General features: G+C 43.0%; 2 protein-coding genes across 7 annotated transcripts in view; both read left to right on the top strand.

The window, feature by feature from the left end:
- Positions 1 to 25,564, top strand: part of CLUL1 (clusterin like 1) — a 93,034-nt gene that overhangs the window by 45,728 nt on the left and 21,742 nt on the right. For 3 of the 6 annotated variants that reach the window (XM_032467139.1, XM_032467138.1, XM_032467136.1), the window contains one exon: positions 25,416 to 25,534. The exons of 2 other annotated variants lie outside the window; for them this stretch is intronic. In XM_032467139.1, coding sequence (XP_032323030.1) covers positions 25,429 to 25,534 — 106 coding nt within the window. In that variant the 5' untranslated portion in view covers positions 25,416 to 25,428. Of the gene's footprint in view, positions 1 to 20,232; positions 20,328 to 25,415; positions 25,535 to 25,564 lie in introns of those variants that run through there. One more of the 6 variants, XM_032467137.1, reaches the window with a different exon arrangement.
- On the top strand, positions 1,956 to 2,986 carry CETN1 (centrin 1). The gene has a single exon (XM_006194454.2). The coding sequence runs from the start codon at positions 2,282 to 2,284 to the stop codon at positions 2,804 to 2,806; it is 525 nt and encodes a 174-aa protein (XP_006194516.1). The 5' UTR covers positions 1,956 to 2,281; the 3' UTR covers positions 2,807 to 2,986.

Raw genomic sequence — 25,564 nt, 5'->3', positions numbered from 1 at the left:
TGAAGCTTTGGCATTGGACTCAGACAGGCCAAGGTTTAAATCCCAGAGCCACCGTTTATTGGCTGTGCACCGTTGGATATGTGGCATACCCTCCTGGGACTCATTTTTTTTCCATCTGCAAAATGAGAAATGATGACAAGGATTAAACGAGACAGCAGTTGACGGGAACAAGCCCAGTGCTAGGTACACAATCAATGTAAGTTTTCCTTCTTTTTAAAAATCAGATCACAGACTATGAACATAAAGTAACTCCCCACCAAGAGTTGACTCTGGCCGAGGGCGTGGTTTTCTGCTAAGGGAGCTCTTGGTGGCCCTTAGTTGTGACTGCTGATTGCACACATCTGGAAACTATGACAACCGTTTTGCTTTGAGCTCAGCTTGGCCCAAATGTAGCTCTATATAAAGCAGCCTCTATCCTTCACTTTTTCCTAACATATCAGAGCTTGGCTTGAATTTGGGCAGAGCAGTGGGTGTCAAAAGAAATGCACAATGTCTGGGAGGAATTCAGATTCAACTAACAATCACCCAGCCCTATGTGGCCCCTGTAGCAGCTCCTTGAGTAACTGTCCCTGGCGCAGTTCATTGAACACGCACAGTAGTACTATTAGGAAGCTGTATCGTGCCTACTTTGCAGATGTATTGACTGAGTCTGGGAGATTAGGTGACTTTCTCAAGGTCACAGAAATAATAAGGCTTGGGAGAAGAGCCCAGGCTTTTTGACCTGATTAAGAAAGCAAGAAGATTGGCAGGGTTGGATGACGGGCATTGTAGTGTCTACTTACCAAAGCCTACTTTGAGTTGACACCATCTATGCCAAGTGCTGGGAAGGGTGGGTGTTGGGAGGGATGTCCCAGGTAAGTTTTCCTGGATCTTTAGAAACCCTATGCCCAGGCCCTCTGTCCACTGCGTCACATGTCGACTGGGGCAGGTAGTGAGATCTGGCTATTTAAACATGTCATGTAAACAATATCTGATCACTAATTTTAAATCAATTTGTAAAACACTCCTAGCATAATTTAATCATTTGGGGGGTTTGTTTATTTTGACAATTCAGAAGTATTTTAAGCCCAGCATTAATTGTCCTTCATTCAACCAATATTTATTAATCTACTCAATATATGTCAAGCACTGTTCCAGATGCTTAGGATACAAAAAATTTTTCAATTTAAACTCTCCAAAGTGCCCTCTCTTGTAACTGACCCAGTAGTGATAAATTGAGATTTTTTTTTTGAAAGAATGCTTTAAAATGTCAGCTTTCTGGGTGTTGTTTTGTTTTAATGGTTTAAAAAAATACAGAGCAATTCTAAACACAATTCTTTTATGGGCTTACTTGATGAAGTTGTTCTTTCTTTTCACCTGAAAAGCTTCCATTTGCCTCTTGAGCCTTTGTTCTCAGGAGGCAATTTTGAGTTCCAGCCTGCCCTGCCTTACCTCATCCAAGCAGGGCAGTCAGAGTGTGGGTTTCTGCACAGCCCCCACTGCATGACAAACGGCGAGAGCAGTATGCTGGTAGAGTTTTAATAAAATACCAGACTATCACAATGCAGTATTTCAGTCCCCCTCTCTCCAAATCAAAGTGTACTGAATGACATGCTGACCATTACTCACGTGCAATTATCCTAAGCATATAAAATCAAAACATTGAAAATAAATCTTACATTTGGATATTGCGTTTCACATTTCAGTGTATGCCAAATATGCTAGTGAAGTTTTTATTGTTGTGGAGTGTAATGTCAGGAGACAAACTCCTACAAACTTTATACATAACTTTTTCAATTTTATCTGTTTTTCATTTATGTCACATTGTGTGACTTTTAATAGTCTCTCCTCCTTTCCCCCCACATTTTATGACAACGGATCAAACTCAATCTTGATTATCCTAAATGTACCCTTAGGTAACCTCAGACCAAGAGGGGGTTTTTGTTTTAATTAGTATGTAAAAGGAGAGGGGAAGAACCCCCAAATTACCCTATAAACCGGGTCCCATGGATTCTGACAAATAGCCTGGAAGGAACACATGCCAGGACGTTACAGAAGACAATTGTGGTTACAGGCAGTTCTCGCCAGCTCGTGTCTCAGCTCATGGAAACTGGGTAATAGCCGAGGGAACTGTGGATTTTAACGTGCAGGACATCTCGGAGATGCCGCGGGCTTAGGGAGCGCAGGAGGGCCGCGGCTGGGAATGCTGACCCGAGGCCCCGCGCGCGCGTTCCAGGAGGGGGCGCCCCAGCGCAAGCGCGGTGACAGCGAGCGTTAAGGTAACAACTGCCACCGCCGGAGGATGGCTTCCAGCTTCAAGAAGCCAAACGTGGCCTCCACCAGCCACCACCAGAAAAGAAAAGTGGGGCCTAAGCCTGAACTCACCGAAGATCAGAAGCAAGAAGTTCGCGAAGCCTTTGACCTCTTCGATGCCGACGGAAGCGGCACCATCGACGTGAGGGAGCTGAAGGTGGCCATGAGAGCGCTGGGCTTCGAACCCAAGAAGGAGGAGATGAAGAGGATGATCTCCGAGGTAGACAAGGAGGGCACAGGGAAGATCAGCTTCAATGACTTCTTGGCCGTGATGACTCAGAAGATGGCCGAGAAAGACACCAAAGAAGAAATCCTGAAGGCTTTCAGGCTCTTTGATGATGATGAAACCGGGAAGATCTCTTTTAAAAACCTCAAGCGTGTGGCCAACGAGTTGGGGGAAAACCTCACTGATGAGGAGCTGCAGGAAATGATTGACGAAGCCGATCGGGATGGAGACGGCGAAGTCAACGAGGAAGAGTTTCTTCGGATCATGAAAAAGACCAGCCTCTATTAAAATCAGTTTCTCCTGTAAGCAAGCATGTGTAGAGAAGTCGAGTGACTTGCTGGGTTCCCTGCTTCTGTTTTGTGAAACCTTGAGTTAAAGGACAACACTGTCTCTCCTCTTACCCCCAATTTGTCCAGATAGTTCTATTTCTAAATCGCTTGCTCAATTATAGAGTTTTAAAGATGCTTTTGACGTGAATTTTGGTTTTTAATTCCCAAGAGCAGACCTAGAGTAGTTTAGGTTGAATCAAGCATCCAGAAACTTCGGTCCACCCACCATTTGCCCTGCCTTGATGGCCAGCCATTAAACTGAAGGCAAGTTGGCTTCTTGGGACAAACAGCCATGTGGGTCCCTTGTCGCTTCTTGGGTCGTCTTAAATTATCTTGCCTCATATATGACTCCTTAAATTCAAGTCATTGTTCTCACTTGATGAGGTGGAATTGCCGGCCGGTCATCCTAGCCATTGCTTTTCACTCGACTGAATAGTGGTTTGAAGGAAAACAGCAAAGCCATTTATTGAGCTCAGGAAAGATACTGTTCTAAAGTATAGGCTGGCCTTTGGCTGGTGTTAAATGGTGCAACTTAGACTATTCTCTGCCTTTAACACATGCAGATGACTCTTCATTTGTGTGCACATTATCTCCTGTGGGTTATCTGGGGGCCAGAGTGTATTCTTGAGTTACAGAATAAAAACAGAATTTGATATTGGCCCAAGCAAAGTCTAATTTGCTTAAGAGATTAAGCCAACTAATGATTTTGAGTAAATATTTACACATGTAAGATCTTAGTTTAGGAAATTGTAAAAAAAAATATCTGTAATACATTTTAAACTACTTATCTGTCCTTGGAAAGATCAACTAGTGTTTCAGTTGTTAGATTAACTACACTAAACTTTGGTCACTTTATTACTGCTTTATTACAAGCCACTGTCTGCCTTCTAATTCTGAGAACATCTGGGTTTCTTATATTTAATTATCCCCCTTCTGGTATATAGTTGGTGCCAGAGTGTTAGGGGTATAAGTTGTTCTGTGTTTTACGATCCCAAGAAGCTGTTCACTGCAGCTGTATGTGTGCTGATACTACTTGTTCTCTGTTATAAATTAAGCCTTTCTTGTTTTGAGATAAGATACCTACCCTTTTGAACATCTACAAATATGAAGTTAGGGGAAATTTCAGTAATATAATTGTGGGACGATAATATAATCTATCTGCTGAGATGGAAGTCTAGACAAATGTTTTGATAACTGGAAACAAAAGTATTATACAGGCAAGATGTTTTGGTCGCAACTAAACCTAAATTAAATCTTCATACAAAGACCCATTAAAGTAAATGTTGAAATTCTGGGAAAATCTTCACTTGCTTTGCCAGCAATTTTACCCTTCAGAGGGTCGTGAATCTAATGAGGGCAACGACTACCCTGGGTTTAATTCTCATTAACCGGGACTGATTTGTCAAAGCAGCAGCACTAGCTGAAGTGATGAATATGTGGGCATTCACTGGAAGAAAGGATTTTGCTGAGGTGGCTGGCACGGTGCAGGGGAACTCTCCCAGGCTGCAAATGCTAGCAGGTCAGGTTCAAGGTCTTCGTGTGGATTCAGGTGCAGTTGTAAGGGGTACAGGTGCAAGTTGGGCCAGAATCAGTGTGAAGGGCCTGAGCGGAGGGCGAGGGGAGGAGTGTGGCATTCTTGGAAACAAGAGTCCCTGGCATCCTGTTGGCCAGAGTCTTGTCCCAGGGATCGACATATGGATCAAGGTAGAAAAACCAGAAACAGAGTTGGCAGAAACTGGGAGAAAGGGTCAGAGCCTCAGCCAGCTGGACTGGGTTCACTCTTGGCTCCTAGCCCAGCAGAGGATAGAAGCAAAAACCGGGAACCGGGGCTGAGGCCCAGCGATCAGGCTGCCCAGACAGCATGGGGTCAATGGTGGAGGGTGTAGCCCAGTACTTAAAGGGTTGCCTTAAGGACACCATCCATCCCACACATATCCCACTCCAGAATATTTGAGTCCCACTCACTGCTAAGAAGGAACCTCTCAATGCACTTAGTCTTGCTTCTCTATTGGCTTGTGTTCTGGGGGATGGACAGTAAAGTGGGGGCAGGGGGACAACCAGAGCAGGCCTAGGTTGACGTGGGAATTTTAAGAGAAGTTAATCGTATCTCAGTCTTTACACAAGGAGAACACAAAAACTTCAATGAAAATTTATGAACACCTTTTTGCAGATGAGTGAACACAGCTATAAAGGTTAAGAAGAACTGAAAAAGGAATTTACTGGGCTATTACAAATGGTCCCAGTAAAGAAGCAGAACCAAAGAAAGCTGCGTGACTGTGCAGGGAGCTCACTCATAAGCCCTCACTTCCTAATGATACAGGTAGCAGAGGAAAAGCAGAACAGCAGGGCCAAAGGTGAAAACATGAGTCTCAAGGTTGTACTGATACCAACAAAGCCAATGCCTCAGTGAGCAGAAGACTGTAAAAGGGACTTTTTTTCTCTCACAGCATCTTAGTCGTGTTTAAAATAAGATTGAGGATGGAGTAAGTCCAACTCTTTAAATTGCTGCAGGTTGGTTTCCATGGAAAGCAGACTCTGAGACTGAGTTTTGTGTGCAGGAAGTTGATTTGAGTGTGTTTTCTGGATCACACGGCTGAGGGGGAAAGAAACCAGGACTGGACAGAGGGAGAAACGGGGCTACCATGTGGTCCCAGCAGAGGCCTCAGCTGATCTCACGGGGGGAGCAAGGCTGACCCCGCAGACCACCCAAATTGGGACAAGGAGGCCGGGCCTTTAAAATCTGTCATTGATTGACAGTCACTGGACATGAGCTGTCCCTAGGAAGAGGGTATGACCTGGAGCAAGGTGGCCGTCCTCAGCCAAGGGCAGTTGATCCCTGGGAGGGAAACTCCATCACAAACTATTAGCTGTCAGGACTTCCGGCACCTGGGGGGCTGACTTCAGTTCTGAAGTTCCGGCCAGGCTGAGACCTGGGCGATGCCCCACACTTTACGCCGTTTAGGTGGACTGGCTTTGTATACATTCTGGGAGAAGGTGTTTCAGAATTCTGATGGATCTCTCTCCTTGAGGGAAATGTATAAAAGGAAAACTAGAGGGACAAACTACAGCCCCATCACAGCAGCTGGTCTCAAGGCCACAGGTCCTACTCATCACCCCCCCCCCCACCATGGTGATTCCCCTCAGGGCTTCTGCTAACGTCCGTGCCTCGCCCGGTAGGGAGACCCAGACCCGCATCCCTGAGGAGTCTGAGCCCCCAGTCACCACGCCTTTCCCAGGCTCTGGCTGCTGCCCTCCTCCCTCTGCCCTCCAAACCAAATGGAGGAGCATCTGGAGACATTCAAGTGTATTCCCTGGGCGCCGAAGAACCCTGCCCATGTCCCACCAGCAGCTCTGCCTCCTCCTGATGACCAGGAGCAGTTCTCATAGTGGTGATTCCTTTCCCTGGCTGCTGCTGCTCTCAGTGTGAGGAAACCACTGTAACTGGGTGGCACATATAGTTTGAAATTTAATGGGACTCACAGTGCCCACTGAGGGCATCATTCCCACTCTGGGAGCCAAGGTCTCAATGCACAGAGCTCAGTGCTGTGGGGCTGGGAAGCACAAATTAAAGAGTGAATGACTGGGGGTTGTGGTGAGAACTACTTCCATCCTTGGTTTGCTGGACCCATGTGTTCTGCCTAAGAGGTACCACCCCACGTAATGGTCATTGATTTAGAGTGTGTACTGCATCCTGGAGGAAAGGCATCCTCACTGGTCATCATGTCCACCATCATGTCCATCATGTCCGACCACTGTCGGAACCCACTTATATTCTAATTCCAGGCCACTTTTCTTTCCACACAAAGTGGATTCTGCTCTATCAGAAATTCTGTCCATTGGGAGGGTTTCCTGTCTCACTGCTATCTTTCTGGTCCACCCTTGAATGTAGTGCAGTGTAACAAGCTGACTTATCCCCAAACCAAGTTCAGCATTTTTACTCCTCCAATAATTAATCATAAGAGATTCCTAAAAGGACCTACTGAAGAGCACAGGGAACTATATTTAATATCTTATAATAACCTATAATGGAAAATAATCTGAAAAGAAGATATATATATTCTTTTGATATATATATATAGAAAAAGAATATATGTATATCTGAAGCATTTTGCTGTACACCTGAAACTAACACAATATTGTAAGTCAACTATACTTCAATTAAGAAAAATTTCTTTTAAACCATGGTGTTCAGCTAATGTATATATTTGAAAGTATAAAGGAGAATCATAAAAATAATCAAAAAGGTGATTTAAACATAGGGTCTGCAAATGCACCCTATTTAATCATCTGTGGTAACATAGTATGATTTTTTCTTTTCCAAGCTAATTATATGTGAAATGGAATGTATTTAGATAGAGAATCTTTAGACTGGCATATTCGATTTTGATTTTAACCACCCAACAAAATTACTTTTCCTATAGAAGAACATTTTATTACTACAGTTGGTGACGATACTTACAGAAAATGTCTTCCTTGTGATGGCTGTTGCCTGATATGTTGACCATCCGAGGTGATGATCTAAAGTGATGTGTGTGATTTTAACAATAGCCAACACATAAATAGCACTTACTCTTTACCACCCGCTACTCTAGGAGCATATATATATTATATATATATTATTTTCTTCATTTTACAAAAGAAGAAACAGGCATGGAGAGATTAAATAATCTGTGCAAGGTTACATAGTAAGTGGCAAAGGGACGATTTGAACCCAGTCTGTCTGACCCTAAGTCTAGACTCAAATTTTATACCCTGTCCCCTACCCTAACTCATTAATTTAGTTTAATCAGCTTGTCAGGACCTGTCCAGTCCAAAGTACGTGTCCCCTTCAAAAGTCATGCTTAACCAATGGTGCTGCTGGCCTCAGAATATCTTCGGAACTCCTCTTTTGGAGACAATCTAAAAAGCTCTGGCATATTCTTCTGAACATTCTTAGGAGACAAATCTAATTCCAGTGAGACTGGGCTTAAGTTTTGGAAATAGCCTCAAGTTATTTGTACTCAAATCTGATGAGCAAAGTGGCTGGAAAAGCTGGATATTATCATTTGAGGTTTAAAACTGTAAACGCCACTGAAATAAAGAGCCTAATTTCTTTGAATGGTTTGTAAACTGGCTTTGAAGTTCCTTCCAAAAGAGAAGCACCAGAAAGGTGGTGACTGAAGACAGCATCATTGGAGCAAGTCTCTAATCACCAAGGCAACCCAGTGTTTTGAAGGAACAACACTCATTGGGATTTGCACATCTGGTGATGTTATTTTCAAAGTTATACACTGCACAGATGCATCTTTTTTTTTTTTACAAGAACTGTTTTTGCATTTATTAAGAAATAAAAAGGAGGGGAAAGATACCAAATAGGAGATTTCCATGAATTACGTACTTGAATAACATAGCTCTTCATTAGGTGACATTAGGGAGAAAAGCTAAAGTCTTTGCCAAGTCAGATAGAAGTAACAGGGTCATCAGATAATCTCAGGGCAGCAGTAGCTTCCTAGCGAGACAGACCTAAGCACAGAGCCGATTCCTAGCTGGTTTTTGAGGAAAAATTACTTCTCTAAGCCTTAGTATCTTTATCTGTAAAATAACATCTTGTCAGGATGTTGTCAGTCAGAAATAATTTATATAAAGGGACCTGACACACAGTAGACCAATAAAGGGAAGACGTTAAAAATCATAATTGATGAAGTGTACCCCAAAAGACAAAGTAGATGAATGAGCACGTCCCTCTCACACACAGAATTCAGTAACCTCAGAGAAGTGCTGTCTAAAATAAACCTGCCTACTGATGCAACCTTCACCCCCAAGGACTACTGAGAGGAAGTTTGGGACCCAACGTGGGGTAAATATTTAAAAATTTTATGGCTCCTTAGCAAAGGTAGGCTTGCAATTTCTGTTGGCTTCCCTGCTCTCCAACTACCTCCTCCATCATCCAGAGTTTGTGACTCTGGGGCAGAATCTGGCTTGCACGGGCTCACTTGGCGGCTCCTGGAACTGCCCACAGCCGTCCCTGGTGTAGGTCGGTGCAGCGCACAGCCCGCGGGCAGGGGGAGGCAGAGACCCACTCGTTAAATCCAGCTCCCGGCACTGGGAGCAATTGCCCAGAAGTACCTTTCACTCTGCACACAGGCAACGACTGCTTCCCCCACCCCCACCTTTTTATCTGTCAGAGGGGTGCTTTTCTTCTAATCTGCATTGTGTATATTACTCATGGCCCTGCCATCAGAATGTTCTTTGGTTTGTTTGTTTTTCTTTTTTAACTGAGTTAGGTTGCCAAGTTTGAAAAGTTAAGGATTTTATGCAAGAATCTATATTTCTAGCTTCTCTTGAAAAACGGTTTGTTCTTTCCACAGTAGGCCCACATTCCATCCTGACAACATTTTAGCTGGAGCCAAATGGCCACTGCTCCCTGCAGACCTGGACGGCTGGTTCTCTGCAGGTTCTGAGAGCCCATTAGGTGTCCCACCGGTAGAGCGGGGACGAGGGTCTGGGGTGCGGCGTGGGGGTGAGGGTGGTACTAACGCTCTGGGCTGACAGAGCTGATCGCCACCTAGTGGCACGGATGCCTCCAGGGGGCAGCACTTGCACGCATATGAGTGACAGGTGAGCTTTGACATGCTTCGGCAGGGAGAACTCTCTCTCCTCACCGCTCCTGCCCACTTCACTCCCAGGTCAGGCAGACTCCGTGGTGTCCGGCCTCTCCGGCGTGGGCAGATCAAAGCCGCCCCCTGTTCTTGCTGGGGGACGTGGGGACAGTGGTGGCTACATCTGACAGGCGAGTACCAATGCCGGGGCCGTTCACAGCACTCTCAGTGCAGTTTGCTCAATTCAGCACGGGACGGAACTGTGAAAGGGCCCGGTGATTTCAATCCACGTTCCTGATGGGCCCTGGTTAATGATGTTAATGAAACGAGGAGCCGCATACACTATTTACGGCTAGATTAAGCCGATTACCCGAGTTTAGCCTACTTTCAATGTGCAAATCTTACCAGTGGACAAAGCAATGCACTGTTAGCTGTTTTTCTCCCCCTGGGACTTTTCTCTGGTCATTGAAAACAGGAATCCTAACAAGACCAATTTTTTTACCTGTCTCATTCGAGAACTGGGTTTTCAAACTCCCCTTTCAACATTGATGAAAATCACTTAGTCCCTGACAGTGATTGGGGGAAGTTTCCAGAAATAACGCAGCAGCATAATGTTTGAGAGAGAGATGTGTTTCCCTAATAAAAATGCCATAAATAAAGGATGAACAACCGTGGGAAATGAATTGATAGAGAGAGACATGTCAGAAAGTGGGATAGGAAAAGTCACTTAAACTTTGCGTGACCTTGAAGAACGTCATGGCGATGCGTTCTGCCAGGTCCCTGGGACAGTGGGCTGAGCTATGGCTGTTTCTCAGATCGTACTGTCTTGTCGGCTCCAAGCCTTCTTCCTTGGTCAGCCCGCAGTCTCTCTTGCATCTAAAGGGTTGTCTGAGTTCCTCTCTGCGCTTCCCAACCTTTAGGCAGGAGCAGTTAATGAGACAGTCAGTTCCATGGAAGCGTCTCATTTGTAGCAATGGGAACAGAGGTGCCTCTTTGATAATTTAGAATAGTGCTGAGCAGAGGGTCAGATCTCCCTGGGGTGGTGTCACAAACTGAAAAAATGGCTGTGGCACTGCAGCTGTTCCAGATTTTCCATGGGCTCACCTTTAAATTAAAAGAATTTCTGCACTTTCAAGAATTTGAAAACAAAGCCATGTGTGAGAATATGAAACCCGCTCACATGCCCTTGCAAGAAATAGGTTGCATTCCTTTTTCTGTACTTACAGAAAAAGTACCTCCTATTTTTTTTAGAATACCGTGTATGTAAATGATCCCAAATTAATCTTAAGCATGTGCCCATGTTGTTTTGATTTACTAAACTTTTAAAATATGCCCATTGTTCCCTTTTAACAGCTTTTGGCAACATTTTCAGAAATGGAAATATATAAGCAAATTAGCAAATGAGTAGAATTAAGAAGCACCACGCAGCAAGCACTCAAGGTACAAATACTTCTATGATACACAAAAAGCATCAGTGTAGATCTTATAAGCTTTCTTACGTAACTTCACTCTTCATTAGCAAAGTGCAATGAAATTATATAGAGAGAAGTAAAATAATATAATCACTGGAATAGAATTTTCACACACCTTTAAGTGACTTTGGTTTTGTTTATAAGGGAATTGTGTGCTGTAGTGGAAAGAAGAAAAAGATCTGAGTTAGGTAGAATTTTAATTCTCTACCTTAGCAGTTTTGTGACATTGGGCAAATTACTTGACTTCTCTGATCCTTGTTTTATTTACTGTAAGTTGGAGTTGGTAATACTCGTATCACAGGGTTGAAAAGATTAAGTGAGATTCTGTGTAAAATGTCTAACAGGGTGCCTGACACAGGGTAAGATGCTCGGTTAAGGTAGCTCTCATTATTTGCAGTTTTCTCCAGTGATAGTGACTTAAGATGCCTAAATAAATTTTTTAAAACTTTAGAAATAGTTGATTTTTCAAATTATTTAAATGATGCGGTGATCATTTTGTAATGTATAGACATAACAAATCACTATGTTGTTTAACAGGGACTAACATAGTGTTTAGGTCAATTATATTTCAAAAACAAACTCATAGGAAAAGAGATCAGATTTGTGGTTACCAGAGGCAGCGGGGTGGGGAGGTGAGGGGAATTGGATGAGGGCAATCAAAAGGTACAAACTTCCAGTTACAAGATAAATATGTATCAGGGATATACTGTACAACATGATAAATGTAATTAACACTGCTGCATTTTATATCTAAAAGTTATTAAGTGCATAAATCCTGAGTTCTCATCACAAGGAAAAAATTTTTTTCTGTTTCTTTAATTTTGTATCTATATGGATTTTTTAAAATGAGGTTATCGATTTTCACTAAACTTTTTGTGGTAATCATTACTTCTTGTGATAATGATGTATGTAAGTCAAATCATTATGCTGTACACCTTAAACACATACAGTGCTGTATGTCACTTCCAGTTAAACTGGAAGAAAAGAAAGATGTAATTCATATACCACATAATTCCTTCATTTAAAGTGTACCACTCAGAATTAAATTGGTGCAGCAACTATGGAGAAGAGTGTGGAGGTTCCTTAAAAAAATTAAAAATAGACTTACCATATGATCCAACAATCTCACTCCTGGGCATCTATCCAGAGCAAACTCTAATTCAAAAGGATACACACACTCCAATGTTCACAGCAGCACTATTTACAATAGCCAAGACATGGAAGCAACCTCAGTGTCCATCGAGGGACATCATTGGATAAAGAATATGTGGTATATGTATACAATGGAATATTACTCAGCCATAAAAAGAATGAAATAATGCCATTTGCGGCAATATGGATGGACCTAGAGATGGTCATAATAAATGAAGTAAGTCAGAGAAAGACAAATATCATATGATATCACTTATATGTGGAATCTAAACAATGATACAAATGAACTTATTGACAAAACAGGAACAACTCATAGTCATAGAAAACAAACTTACAGTTACCAAAGGGGAAAGGCCGAGGAGGGATAAATTAGGAGTTTGGGGTTAACAGATACGCACTGCTATAGATAAAATAGATAACAACATGATCTACTGTATAGCACAGGGAACTATATTCAATATCTTGTGATAACCTATCATGGAAGAGAATCTGAAAAAGAATATATATATATATATCTGAATCACTTTACTGCACACAAGAAACTAATATAACATTGTAAATCAACTATACTTCAATAAAAAATAAAAGTAAAAAAGTATACCTTCCAAAATTATTTAAATGATTTATTCTCAACACCAAAAATGTCACTGACATTTTTGTCACTATCATAAAATTGTCATATTGTGACAATCATAAAAATTAATAATGATTTAAATCATAAGTATTCCTTAAATTATTTCCCTTAATGTCACATCACACAGGCAAATCTTAATTTTGGTGACTGGTTTATCTGTTCCTCTTATTTGCAGATGGTTGTCTGGTCTATTACCGCTTGCAAGTTGTTACTGCATACAGCGGTTGGACTTTTTAAAAAAATTTACTTCAATAGCTTTAGCCTTTCCCACCAAGATTCAAAGCAATCCATTTGCCAATTTTTTTCCTAAAAATCTCTCATAAATACTGTATAGTGGCTAAATCTTTCCAGTACTTGCCTAAAGGACACATAAATCAGCAGTGTATATGATGTTTCTCACTAATAAAAGTTTATCTGGTCCCAGAACCAGGCAGTTTTATTGCATATTGAGTTTCTACAGTTCAGCCAAAAGTTTGAGGATAAAGACTTGCTGCAAAAAGTCTTAAATTGTTCTCAACCATTTTCTCACTTAGCATATACAAAGATTAGCAATGGCCACTGGTACAACAGTTGTGTGTGTGTATTCCTCATGGAGAACATTAGAACAAGGGTCTTGCGTTTGACGGAGGAGAAAGCTGGCAAGGTGTCTGGAAATATATCCAGAAACCTGAGGAAATTAGGGGAAAGAAAGTCTTGTTATTTCTTTAAGTGTGCTAGAGTACATTTTGGGTTTACACCTGAGGAACTGATTAGATTAAGTGTTTTTGTAAGGTTTGGAGCTAAGAAAATATAGTCAGTGAAGGGTTTTTCTTAGGATTTCCTCACTGATTCATCAGCAAAGTTAGCAGATTCTAGGTTAAGAAGATTCTATGTTTTACAAAATTCAAGATAACTGTCAAAGAACTAGAACAGCTTTGTCACCTCTGAACAATGCCTCTTAAGGAAGCTATATAATGAGGAATCAAAATCTATATTTCGATTGAGCCTAACTGTAGAGTGACCAGCTGTCCCAGCTGACCTGGGACGGAGGATTTCCCAGGCTGAAGATTTCAGTGCTAAAACCAGGACAGTCCTAGGCAGACCAGGATGGTTGGTCACCCTACCCAAGGGCCTCACGTGTATTGTTAGACAGAGGATCTGGATTCTTTCATGCCGCAAAAATCTACCTGGCTGGCCTGACTCTCAATGGTCAGTGGGCTTTTATTCATTGCCTACGGGGCGCCAGTGTCCAGAGATGATGTTGTACAACTGGAGGCCAAACATCTCTAACTGAAACACGCTGTGGTTCTCACGCTTTGTATCCCAGGCTGATAGCACCACGTGGATACTTCTGTGTCCGGATTCGTGTTGCTTTTGGAGCTATCAGACTGAATTCAGAAGGCAAGAAGACCAAAATTAACCTTTCCTATGGATTGTGCCCTGGTCATGCTGTGGTCATCCAAGTTAGATATGAAATCAAGAAACATATGAAAACAGGCCAAAGACTGTAAACAGCTTGCCTGCCCTTCTGCCTACCTTCCTACAAATATTAAGTTAAATGTAGTATATACCCTAATATTGTAGTTCACTTCCACAAGGATTTATTGAATGATAATTCTGGGCCAAGCCCTGTGCTGGGTGCTGGGACTGCAAGAGTGAGTGAGAAACCATCCTGCCCTCAGGAACGTTCCATCTAATGGGGAGATAAACGTGTGTGGTGGGTCTCTGTTTGCCACCCTCTCCCCCAGATCCATTCTCTACCTCTCCCTGCCTTGCTCCAGGCCTCAAGGATGGATCTCTGTGCGCTGCATCTCTGGGACTGTCTGGCTCTGTGGCTTCCAGTTGAGTTCAGCCAACAGAGGCATTGTTTTGGCTTGACGCTCTGGCCTTTCCTCTGTGACTGGAATTCTCTCCTCCAGTCTCCAGTACGCACAGGGCTCCCATATCCAACAATCTGTTTCCTTACCTCTGCCCACTTCTATGAATAGTCCCTTTATAGAGTTATTTTCATGATTTCATCTGAGTGTGCCTTCTGTTTCCTGTGCAAACTCTGACTGATTCAGTATGTAAGTAAACGACTGAAGTAAAGGGAGGTGAGTGGGGTCACTGAGGTGTGTACAGGGCAAGGCAGCAATAAAGTCCCAGAGAACGGGAATAGTAAATGCTTCTTGATCTGAACATTGAAGATTAAGTAACAAGTGGGAGAAAGACCTGGAAGGGGCAATGTCTAGCATGGAGAGAAAATGAATCATGATGTAGTCATGCAGCGGTTAGCAGGTGAGGGCAGCTGGGGCACTAAATACTCGGAAGGAAGCAATGAGAGAGAGTGTGGAGAGATGGAGAGACAGGCCAGGCTCAGGCCGTGAAAGTGCGCTAAGCAATTCTGTTCACACACACACACACACACACACACATACACACACACACACACACACACACACACACACACTATGTACTGAATACTGTTCTGGGTACTTGGGATTAATTAGACACTAAAACAACAATCTCTCCTCTTAGGAGAACGCAAACAACAAACAATATATATACTATACAAATAAATTATATAGTGTGTTAGAAGGTGGTGAGTTATATTAAAAGAAAAAGTAGAGGGGGACAGAAGACCAAGAATGAGGCGGCAGGAGCAGCTGGCAGTTTTAAAGAGGGGGTGAGGCCTCACTGGATGGGCCGCGGTGGGAAAGTAATTGGTGCAGCCCTGGAGGGAGTCAAGGATGGGGTTACCTGGAGGAAGAGCATTCTAGGCATGAGGCTTAGCTGGTGCAAAGACCCCAGGGCAAGATCATGCCTGGAATATTCCAGGAGCATCAATAAGGCCAGTGAAGCCTAAGTGGAAAAGGGGAGGGTAACGGGAGATGAGGGTGGAGAGGTTCAGGGCAGGAAGGTCTGGAAGAGCCTTATCAGCTATTAGAAATGCTTGGAATTTTACTCTGAGGGAGCTGGGGAGCCATCAGAGACGTTTGAACAAGGAGTTGCCTGCTCTGACTGAACTTTATTTTGTGGACAATGAAAATCAGCTGAAAGGACTTAAGGACAGGGATGCCACGTTGGGGAAAAGTACTTAAGATCCTTCTCAAAGTGCGGTCCAGGATGGGCAGCATTGGCATCACTTGGGAACTTGTTAGACATGCAGAATTTCCGGCCCCACCTAAACATACTGAATCAGAATCTGTGTTTTAACAAGATCCCACGTGGCTCGTTTGCATGGGAGAGTTTAAGAAGCACTAGTTTTAAGGATCCATCTGATAGGAGGGTGATGGATGAATTTGAGGCAGGGTGATAAGTCAGAGAGAACAGGGCAGCAGCTGGGATGCAAAGGAGGGGACAAATATAAAGGAAATCAGAAGGAAGGACAATGCCCAGGACAATGCGGACAAGTCCTAGATTTCTTTGTTTAATTTTTCATTTTGAAGTAACTATAGATTCACAGGAGGTGTAGGAAGAAATCACAAAGAAATCCCACAGTCCCTTCCCAGCCTCCTCCAATGTTCACATCTGATACAATTATAGTATAATATCAAAACCAAGAAATTGCACTAATACAATTTATAGTGTTTCCAGATTTTCACTGGTTATACCCACACTCACGGGTATGGGTGTGTGTGTATCTCTTCACCCTAAAGCGGGTCTCTTGTGTGCAGCATGTTGTAGTTTCTTGTTTTATTATCCAATCTGCCACTCCATGTCTTTTGATTGGAGCATTTGGTCCATTGACATCTACGGTAATTATTAATAGACGTGTGTTTATTACCATTTTGAACTTAGTTTTCCAGTTGATTTGGTATTTCCTCTTTGTTCCTTTCTTTTTCTTTTAAAAATTTTGATGTTTCACAAATTCAGTTTTGTTAGTTACTTGAGCTCCTGTACCATGCTGTTACTATTAAGCATAATTGTATCAATGTTCCCCAAAGAGTTTTAAAATTTGCTCTGATTTGCAGAAAGAACATTCTATATACAGCAAGTATCAAAAGTAAAAATGATGAAGGACACGTTTCAGGAAAGCATCCGTGGTACTTAGCACCACCTACTTTAGAGTAATTCCAGGATGGTTTCTTTTTCTTTTCTTTTGTTTTTTTATTCTACTTTTTAGTGAATTTACACATAACCCATAATGTTCCACTAGTTCTTCTGCCTTCCAGGATCATACTTTCCTTTTACACTCAAAGAAGGATCATGCAAGTCCTTGCCCTATGGTTACAGGACAAACGGCCCTGCAGGTTGGTATTTGGCACCCCTGGCTGAGAGAGGCTGTCCCAGAATATTCCTGAGTCAGCGTCCTCCCTGACAGGACGCTACCCCCGCCTGGCAGACCCAGAAGTGCAAGGAGGAGAGGAAAGCCCCTCTCCTGTCCCCTGTCCCAAGGGCCTGGCTCCTCTCATCCCACAGCCAGGCTCAACTGTAGGCAGATCCAGCACAGAGCAGGAAGCAACCGGAGCCATCACTGGCCCTTCTCCTAGAATGCTCCTGACCACTTCCCTCTTGGGCCCCAGACCTCTGCCCAGAATGCAGGAACTCGGCTTCCCTTAAATCACCGTTCTTCCTTCGTGTCACCTCTTCCTGAAGTCCAGGGCCCATGTCTCTGACACTCTGGCTGTATCCCCAGTCCTGGTTCCCGCTCCCACCCTCCTCACCCCACCCCTGGCCAGGAGAAGCCAAAACATCAGTCAGTTGTAAAATCATCCAGAACCTTTAGCTTCCTCACCTCAGGCTCACCATGTACTAATGGCAGACTTTCTTTTTGTATAACCAGAAGGCTAGTGAAGTCTTTTCTCAAATAAAAGAGATTTTATGGAAGATGTAGAGATTAAAAGAAAAAAAAAAGATTACAATAAAAATAAAACTTCAGACACAAACACACAAGGTGATTTTAGGTGACTGCTCCCAGAGTATTCTGCCCAGGAGCGCCCTTGGGCTTCTGGCTCCTTTCCCTCCCCCTTCCTTCTCCCCTCCCCCACCCAGCCTCCCCGCTTGGCAAGACCAATTACCTTCAGTTCCCACTACTCTGCGGTGCTAATAGAGCATGGGTAATAGTTTTAGTGGGTCTCCTAAAACCTCTTTTCTACCAGCATGCACTCCTCCCAATTGCCTCTTCATCTGCAGAGGATAAATAGCATGCAGGGAGGCGGAGTTTATCAGTTGCACAGTGCAGAATGATGGATGCAATCCCCACCTAAAACACATTGGCTAAGGCCAGGGAACCTTCACCCAGTCCCAGACCAAAGCAGAGTGGGGCTGTGCTGGGCAATCCTGCCCATGGCCACCCCATCCCCGCCTCTCTACCTGGCTTTGTGCCCCAAGAAGGTTGAGCCCTCAGGGGGCATCGCCAGGCCTCATGCCCACTGGGTCCTTGGGGTCCCTGTCCAGGACCACTGCTCTCACCAGGCAGCCCCACTCCTGCTCCAGCTCTCCCTGGGGGCCCCTTCCCCCGTCAGCCTCAGGAGTGATGGGGAACTTGTGCTGCAGCTGGTGAGCACCCGTCCTTAGAGCCGCTTCATCTGAATCATCTGATTTGAAATCTGTTTTCTTCCAGGACCTGACAGACACACAGGCCAAAGCAGGTGATACAAGGCTCTGTTAGGTATTATCTAATCTTGGTGATCAAGGAGGCATTGGGGTTTTTTCTTAATATAGACACAGAACTTTAAAAAGTATTCTCTTTCACCTACTGTAAGAAAAGAGTCAAGGGGTGGGAGGAAGTTATTGCTCAGTGGTAGAGTGCGTGCTTAGCATGCACGAGGTCCTAGGTACAATCCCCAGTACCTCCATTAAAAAAGAGAGAGAGAGTCATATTAATTCATAATTCTGATTTTTTTTTAAAAGACAACTTCCATGACATTTTGGCTAACAAGTGGCCCAGTACCAAAGCTTGGTGGAGCCTGGGGAGTCCTCTGCCTTCACTGATCCTGGCAATGCTCTTGCCTCCTTTTGAATAAAACTCTGGCAATGGCCCAGAGAGCTTTCATAAGGGCTCCCGACCTATCTACAAGATACGTGTGTAATTTCTTTGCCAATTTTAATATTCTAGTGTGTTATCTTCTTCCAAAAATGCGCAGAATCAGTACAGAAGAATAATTTTTTCCCCTATATGGGGAAAAATTTCAGTTTGCTCAATAAACTCCATAAGCCAAGGGATATATTCTATTATTTATGTGCTCCTGTTTGTATTTTATTATTTGATTTGGACTTGCAAGTACTTAGGCAATTATGGATCAGAAAGTGGACAAGAATGTTACTGTGCAGCCGAGAGAATGATTTACTCCTCCACAGGTCATTGGGATAGGCTTCAAACACAGGTCATCAAACACTTATGGTATCTTACCCATCTTGTTGCCATGGAGATCAAGGACCAAATTAACACACACTTGCCAGGGTCATAGTAATGTAGCCAGAATTTAAAGAAAAACTTGGTTTTTAGTGCTGTATCATTTCACTTGTTTACTCTGATGGTCTGCTGATTTCTATGTGCTTTAGTGTATCAATAATAAGCTTCTAAAGCCATTAGCTCATGAGGGTCTTGACATTCCTCGAGCCCAGATACAACACATCGTCCGGCAGTCGGTTTGGGTTGGCCACTGGATTGAAGGAGTGAGCGAAGTCTGGGATAATTCCCAAATGTCTGGATCTGGTGACAGGGAGACCACAGCAAGGCGAGCTTGAGGAGTAAAAGCTGGATTAGGAACTGTTGAGTCTGAAATCCCTGTGGGCCATGTGGTCGGAGAGACAGCCAGCCAGAAGAAGGTTGGCCAGGAATGTCTGTGGTTCCAGGTCACATCAGCCAAAGAGGGTGCCTTGGCATCTTCCCCAAGAAGAAAATCCTGGGGAGTACAGACACCTAAGGGTGGGACAGAGGAGGAGGTCAGGAGAAAGATTGAGCATTAAGGCCAGAACACCAGTTACTTAAAGAATAGTTGCTAGGCAACTGTGCCAAATGCCACGTGGAGGACAAGAAGGAGGTCAAAACACACTCGGTAGCTCCATGATGCATTGAGCAACAAAAGCTCTCATTGGCAGTGAGAGTGAAATCCGGGCGGCAGGGGTGGGGAGTTGTGGGAGGTGAGGGAGGGCGAGCCCCCAGCCTTTCTCATCCGGGACACAGCATCGCTGTCTACCCTTCGCTCATCAGACCCCCAGTGGTCACCCGGAATTGGGCTCTTTCCCGCAGCCCACCATCCAGTCCCACCTCCAAGAAAAGCCCCAAGTCAAGCCCCAAGTCTGACCACTTCTCACTCTGCCCAAGGAGCCACCACTGTGTAATGAAAACCGCTCCCTCACTGGTTCCCCTTCTACCTGACTGTCCTATAATTCCGTTCTTCACAGCAGCCACAGCAGTACCAGTCATTCGGACCATATTATCGCCCTTTGTAAAATCCTCCGCAATGACCCCATTACTAAAAGTAATTGTTAACTTCGGACCCTGCCGGACCACGCGATCTGCACTTTCTGCCTCTTCACTTAACCTCACACTTGCCCCTCCTTCTGCCACGTGGGCCTCTTTTCAGTTCCTCAGATGTGTGGGGTCTATTCCTACCCGCGCCCTTGCTGTTCTGTCTTTCAGGCAGAGAGGTCATCCTGCACCCCCTGCTCCCCACCGCCTGTATTGGCTCAAAGCTCTGCTGTTGGCATCTTGAAATTCTTCATTTTCGAACGGAGGTACCTCACTCTTCCATTTTGCACCGGGCCCTGCAGACGGTGTAGCTGGACCTGCTCCCAGGGATGGTGTTGGAGAGAGGTTCCCTCCTCAGAGAGGCCTCCTTTGGCCCCCAACCTAAAGTAGCCCCCACCCTCCAAATTTCTGCTGTGCTCTGACCCCCTTTTTATTTTCTTAGTAACAACTTCCACTCTCCGGTGCGTCCTTGCTTGTGTCCTTATTTGTGTCCACTTCCCTCCCCCTGGAGTGCAACACCGGCTCCTAGAGGGCAGGGACCACCTGTTTGGTTCCCACCACATCCTCAGGATCCTCAGTGTGTGGAACACAAAGTTCCCCGCCGTACAGTTGCTGATGAACAAGCTCTTCCAAGACTGAACTCCCTGGAAGCAAGCGCAGTAGCTCTGGGTGGAATGGAAATTTTAGAATGCATTTGATATTTGTGCATGTCCTGATTAATAATCCACTTTATGCGGTGTTAGTCTGTACAGATAAATTCTGACTTCATCATGAGGTTAAGTGGGATATAATTTCCTCAAATTGTAATCAACCTTGATCATCTTCATGAAAGATTTTGAAGTCTGAGTTCCATGCCTGCCTATGTTGTATGAGCCTAAAATAATAATTTTAGTTTAGTCTGAATTTTTAAAAGAGGTTGTTGGTCTAACTTCCAATTTCATTGTGCTCTATGGTTCAATAAAACACTTCCATTTGTATTAACTAATTTGACCTTTCCAGCAACTCTGTACAAGAGAGAAGGTAGCTGTAATATTACTTTACAGATTGACTCGAACTGTGTTGAAGCTTGATGAGAACAAATGAATAATAATCATAGAAATTTAGAGCTAGGAGTAACAGTTGAGCTTACGTCTTCCAATAATTTCTCATTTTTAGATAAGGACACAGAGAAATCTGGAGCATATGCTGTGGCAAGAATTTTGATAGAACTTCATTCTTAAATCAGCAAACTTTATCCATCACCACTGGTCGAGAGCTAGCCAACATTTGCCCATGAAGAGGGCAATTTTAAAAACAGTATTTACACTTTACTTCTAAAATTTTGCTTTTTGATGTGAATTATATCCTTTAAGTTTATTAAATGAATGACTAAATAACTGAAGATTTAAAAAGGAAGAAAAGAAGAAAGTAGACCTAGTGAAGTTAATTACTGTTATCGTTGCCGAACCAGGCTCATTCTGCCCAACACTCAGTGAGCCAAAACGTTGAGCCTCCAAGACTTACGGCAAAGAGAGGGCTTCTTCACAAGGCAGCCAAGTGAGGAGACCAGAGAGCAAGTTTCAGATCAGCCTCCCCAAAGGCAAAGGGCTTGGGGTATTTTAAGGATAAAGAATAAAGAGGCCGGGTGGTCTGAGGAGTGGGGAGCATGAGGAAAGGTGCTTGGGAAAAGGTATGGTAATCGTTGTTCAGCAAAGGCCTCTGCACGTTAAAAAATGAGGGTGTTCAGCACGATCTGAGGGTGGAGTTTTGGCCCTCTGACGTCAAAGGCCACCGTGGACACTCACGTATGCCAGTTGGAGGGTCGGTGGTCCTATCCAGTCTTAACCAGCTCAGCTCCAACTAGACACAGCTGACTTCAAGTTCCTGGAAAGCAACTCAGGCGAGTATCTTATTGCTCAGACTGCATACATGCTGCTTGGAGGACATGCAAGTCTTAAAATGACCTTGATTAGTGAAGACAGGTGAAATGGATTGACTAACGATTACCCATGGTTTCATTATAATCTACATAACATAAATCATTTATTTGAATCTTTATGCTTTTGTCTTTTACTTTACGTCTCTTGATTTTTTTTTTAAGTGGGAAGGGGAGAGACATCTATCAGAGTAACACTCCCTCTCAAACAGGAATGGAATGGGTCATGTGACTCACAGGAGAATCCGTTTGTTCTGAGATCTCAAGTTGCAGGGAACACACTAGGGCTTTGCTCTCTTTCCTCCCCTTTCCGACCTTGCTGGTGGGAGACAGCAAATCCCAGCTTGTCCACAGGACACGTGCAGGGCTGCCGGGTGGCACAACAACCATCAACACTGTATCCCGGAGTTGGGCTCCGCAGAGGAAACAGCACAAATGGCACAGGCTTCCCGGCCAGCTCTCTGCCAAGTAGGTATCCCAAAGGGCGGGCTGGGCAAGTCTGTTAAGGGGTAACCTATCAGCAAGTCCATTGTGGCCACACATCTAAGATGCTCTGTCCAACCCTGAACTTAGCAACGACAAACTTGACATTTGAAATCCATCTGTCTGACTCCTGTATTTCTCAGTTAATACCACATGCATCTTCTTGTTGTCCTTCTTAATTAAGATGACCTTGTTTGTCTCCTTAGTTACCAACCAACGATCTATATTTTCCAACCCACTTAAATCTTGAACATAATGATATCATAATTGTGAAAGTAACCAGATTCACATGAAGTATTGCCTAATCAAGAACAAAATGGCAGCTGTGAAAACAGATGAAATAATTAGAGGAAGAAACTTTTTGGAAGCCTCAGGATATTTTAAAAGTCATTAGCACTAGTTAGCAATAAAATTATTTTCTCGGAAATTACACTTAAAGGGGAAACAGGGAATACAGGAAAAAATCTGCCACTAGAGGATGAGGCACTGGTCTTCCTAAACGTTGGTTCCATTTTCAGCAAAATGTGAATTTGTTGAAAAGCGCATGCTCGCAGACTTAGTAAATACTTTTATGGTTACCGGGGAAAGGGGGTGGGAGGGGATAAATTTGGGAATTTGAGATTTACAAATGTTAGCCACTATATATAAAAATAGATTTTTAAAAAAGTTTCTTTTGTATAGCACAGGGAACTGTGTTCAATATCTTGCAATAACCTTTCATGGAAAAAATATGAAAATGAATATGTGTATGTATATGCATGACTGGGACATTGTGCTGAACACCAGAGATTGACACATTGTAACTGATTTTACTTCAATTTAAAAAAAAATAAAAATAAAAAACGCATGCAGATGCCAGCCGTGACTTCAAATGGGTCCAGATTTGGACAAGACCAAACTAATGAGCAAAGGTTCTCACCATCGAGTTTGTGTTCATCACAATCCCCCGAGACTGACTTCCCCAGGACTATGCTCTCCTCCTCCTGAGGCAAATGCCCAGAAGGCTGCTTCTTCCTTTGGCCAACCGGTCACCTCTCAGGATAGGACCCGTCTGTCTGTAGGTGTGGATTGTAGTTGCTCAGAAGTGACATGAGGCTATATAAAATAATGATAGTTCAGGTTTTGCTTTGAGCCGATCTGTTTTCCAATAGAGCTAAGAGGTTTCCAGCAAAAACAGAGAATTAGCCAGTAGTTGAGACAGCGGATATGGGTGTGGGCAGGACTTCCAGGGGGGTCCTGTCATTGCCCATCTAGGTGCCCAAGCGGAGTAGAGAAAAACTCCAGACTGCAGGTTCTTCAAACACAAGGATCAACTGGTAAGGGCCTCCGAAAAGCAGGTGGACCAGGTCAGAACAGCCAGCGTGACTTGCTCTGAAAGTACTGAACACACAAGTAGTGGTCAGCTAATCCCTCAAAACGTGCAAAGGGGGCCCAAGACAGTCTTGAGGTTTCAGTAGCCAGAGAGACCCAGACCAGCCCTGGCTGTGGTGACTCTCTAAATTGTTTTTAAATGAATCTTCTGCTGAATTTTCCATTCAGCTAATCAACTCTCAAATTGTAGCAACATACTCAGCTATGACATTGTTTAGATGCTAAATTTTATCACTTTATCTAGTTAAAGTGTGTCTTTATATATTTAAAAATTGCCAAATGACCTGTCAATCATCTTCAGAATGTTTTATCTAGGAGTTGACTTACTCTATTTCATATTGTTGTTTATATTTCCAATCAAAGAAATTTCTCTGGCCTATATAAGAATATACACATCATAAATTTCAAATTTTTCAAAAATATATTTTTAAGGTTTTAATGAGTCCTATCAAAACATATTTGTGTAAAATAAAGTAACTCAAGGTCATTGTTCCTGATTGTGTAGACAGCCCGCCCTCTAGTGTTTCGTTCTAAACTCTTCTACATTTTAAACCATACTCTTAATCTCAAAATGTTAGGTTAATAGGATTAAGAACTGTGTCATCAAATTTATAGAACAAGGCTAAATCCCTGACACGGAGGAAAATTAAAGCAGAGAAAAGTGAAGGTCCTTCCAGAAGCTGGTGGAAACCTCACTGAGGAAAGCCTGCAAAGTTAGTGGTAAATATATTATTAAAGTTTTATTTGGGAAATAGTGTCTTAATAGAAAGAGAAGAGTTAGTTCAAATGATAGATGTAGAAGTAAAGCGTGGCAGCTTTGTAACCAGTAATATATTTAAAAGATATTCCAAATGTTGATTAAATAAAGGTGGGGTTTTTTTTTTTTCCAAAATAACAAGTACACATAAAGCAGATAAATAACCCCTTTGGGAGGTGTTTTAAGATAATCTAACCTATTTTTTAGATATAAATTCATTAAAGCATACATTTGTATTTAGAATGTTTACAACTAATGTATATCCATAATTTTTAAAGGAAACATATTATCTGAGAAGAAAAAATTTTAACTGCACTATACATATATATCTTGATGGGTTTTAGAAAATATATGAGAAAAATCTGAGACTGTTTTTGCTTTTATTTAAAAAAAAGTAGTAAATTATCTTAGTAAAAACTTACTTGAGGACTCAGAATTTTGGAGGAAAAAGGCAATCCCTCTAATATATTTTAACTAATTCTGTGTTTGGGGATGTTTACTGTTGAGAAGGAGACAAAATGAAGTTTAGATTCTATGGAGCCATGAGCTGTACTGTTGGTTGCCTTAAATTTCAAATATTTCAGATGATGACCTTATTTAACTGTCATGAATAATATAAACAAAATAGGGACTTGGGTTGTCTTTTTGTTTTTCAACTTATTTAGATTTCAGATTTCCTCAGGTCTCAGACATATTAGCATACAAGGTCTAAAGTCATAAAGAAAAACCCAGAGGAGAATGCTTTGGCTCACCATGTGTCTTCAGTTGATGCCGAGGGACACTAACTTAACTGAAGGTATTCCAGGCAGGTTTGTTCTTCCTCTGCAGTAACAGCAGAAACATGAAGCCGCCACTCTTGGTGTTTATTGTGTATCTGCTGTGGTTGAAAGGTTGTCACTGTGCACCTACTTGGAAGGACAGAAGTGCCACCCGTGAAAACCTGAAGGGTAACGTTTGGTTTCTTTATCTGCACTGTG

Source organism: Camelus ferus, chromosome 24 (assembly GCF_009834535.1).
Source record: "Camelus ferus isolate YT-003-E chromosome 24, BCGSAC_Cfer_1.0, whole genome shotgun sequence".
In the NCBI taxonomy this organism is placed as follows: Eukaryota; Metazoa; Chordata; class Mammalia; order Artiodactyla; family Camelidae; genus Camelus; species Camelus ferus.
This window is presented reverse-complemented; position numbering and strand designations above follow the sequence as displayed.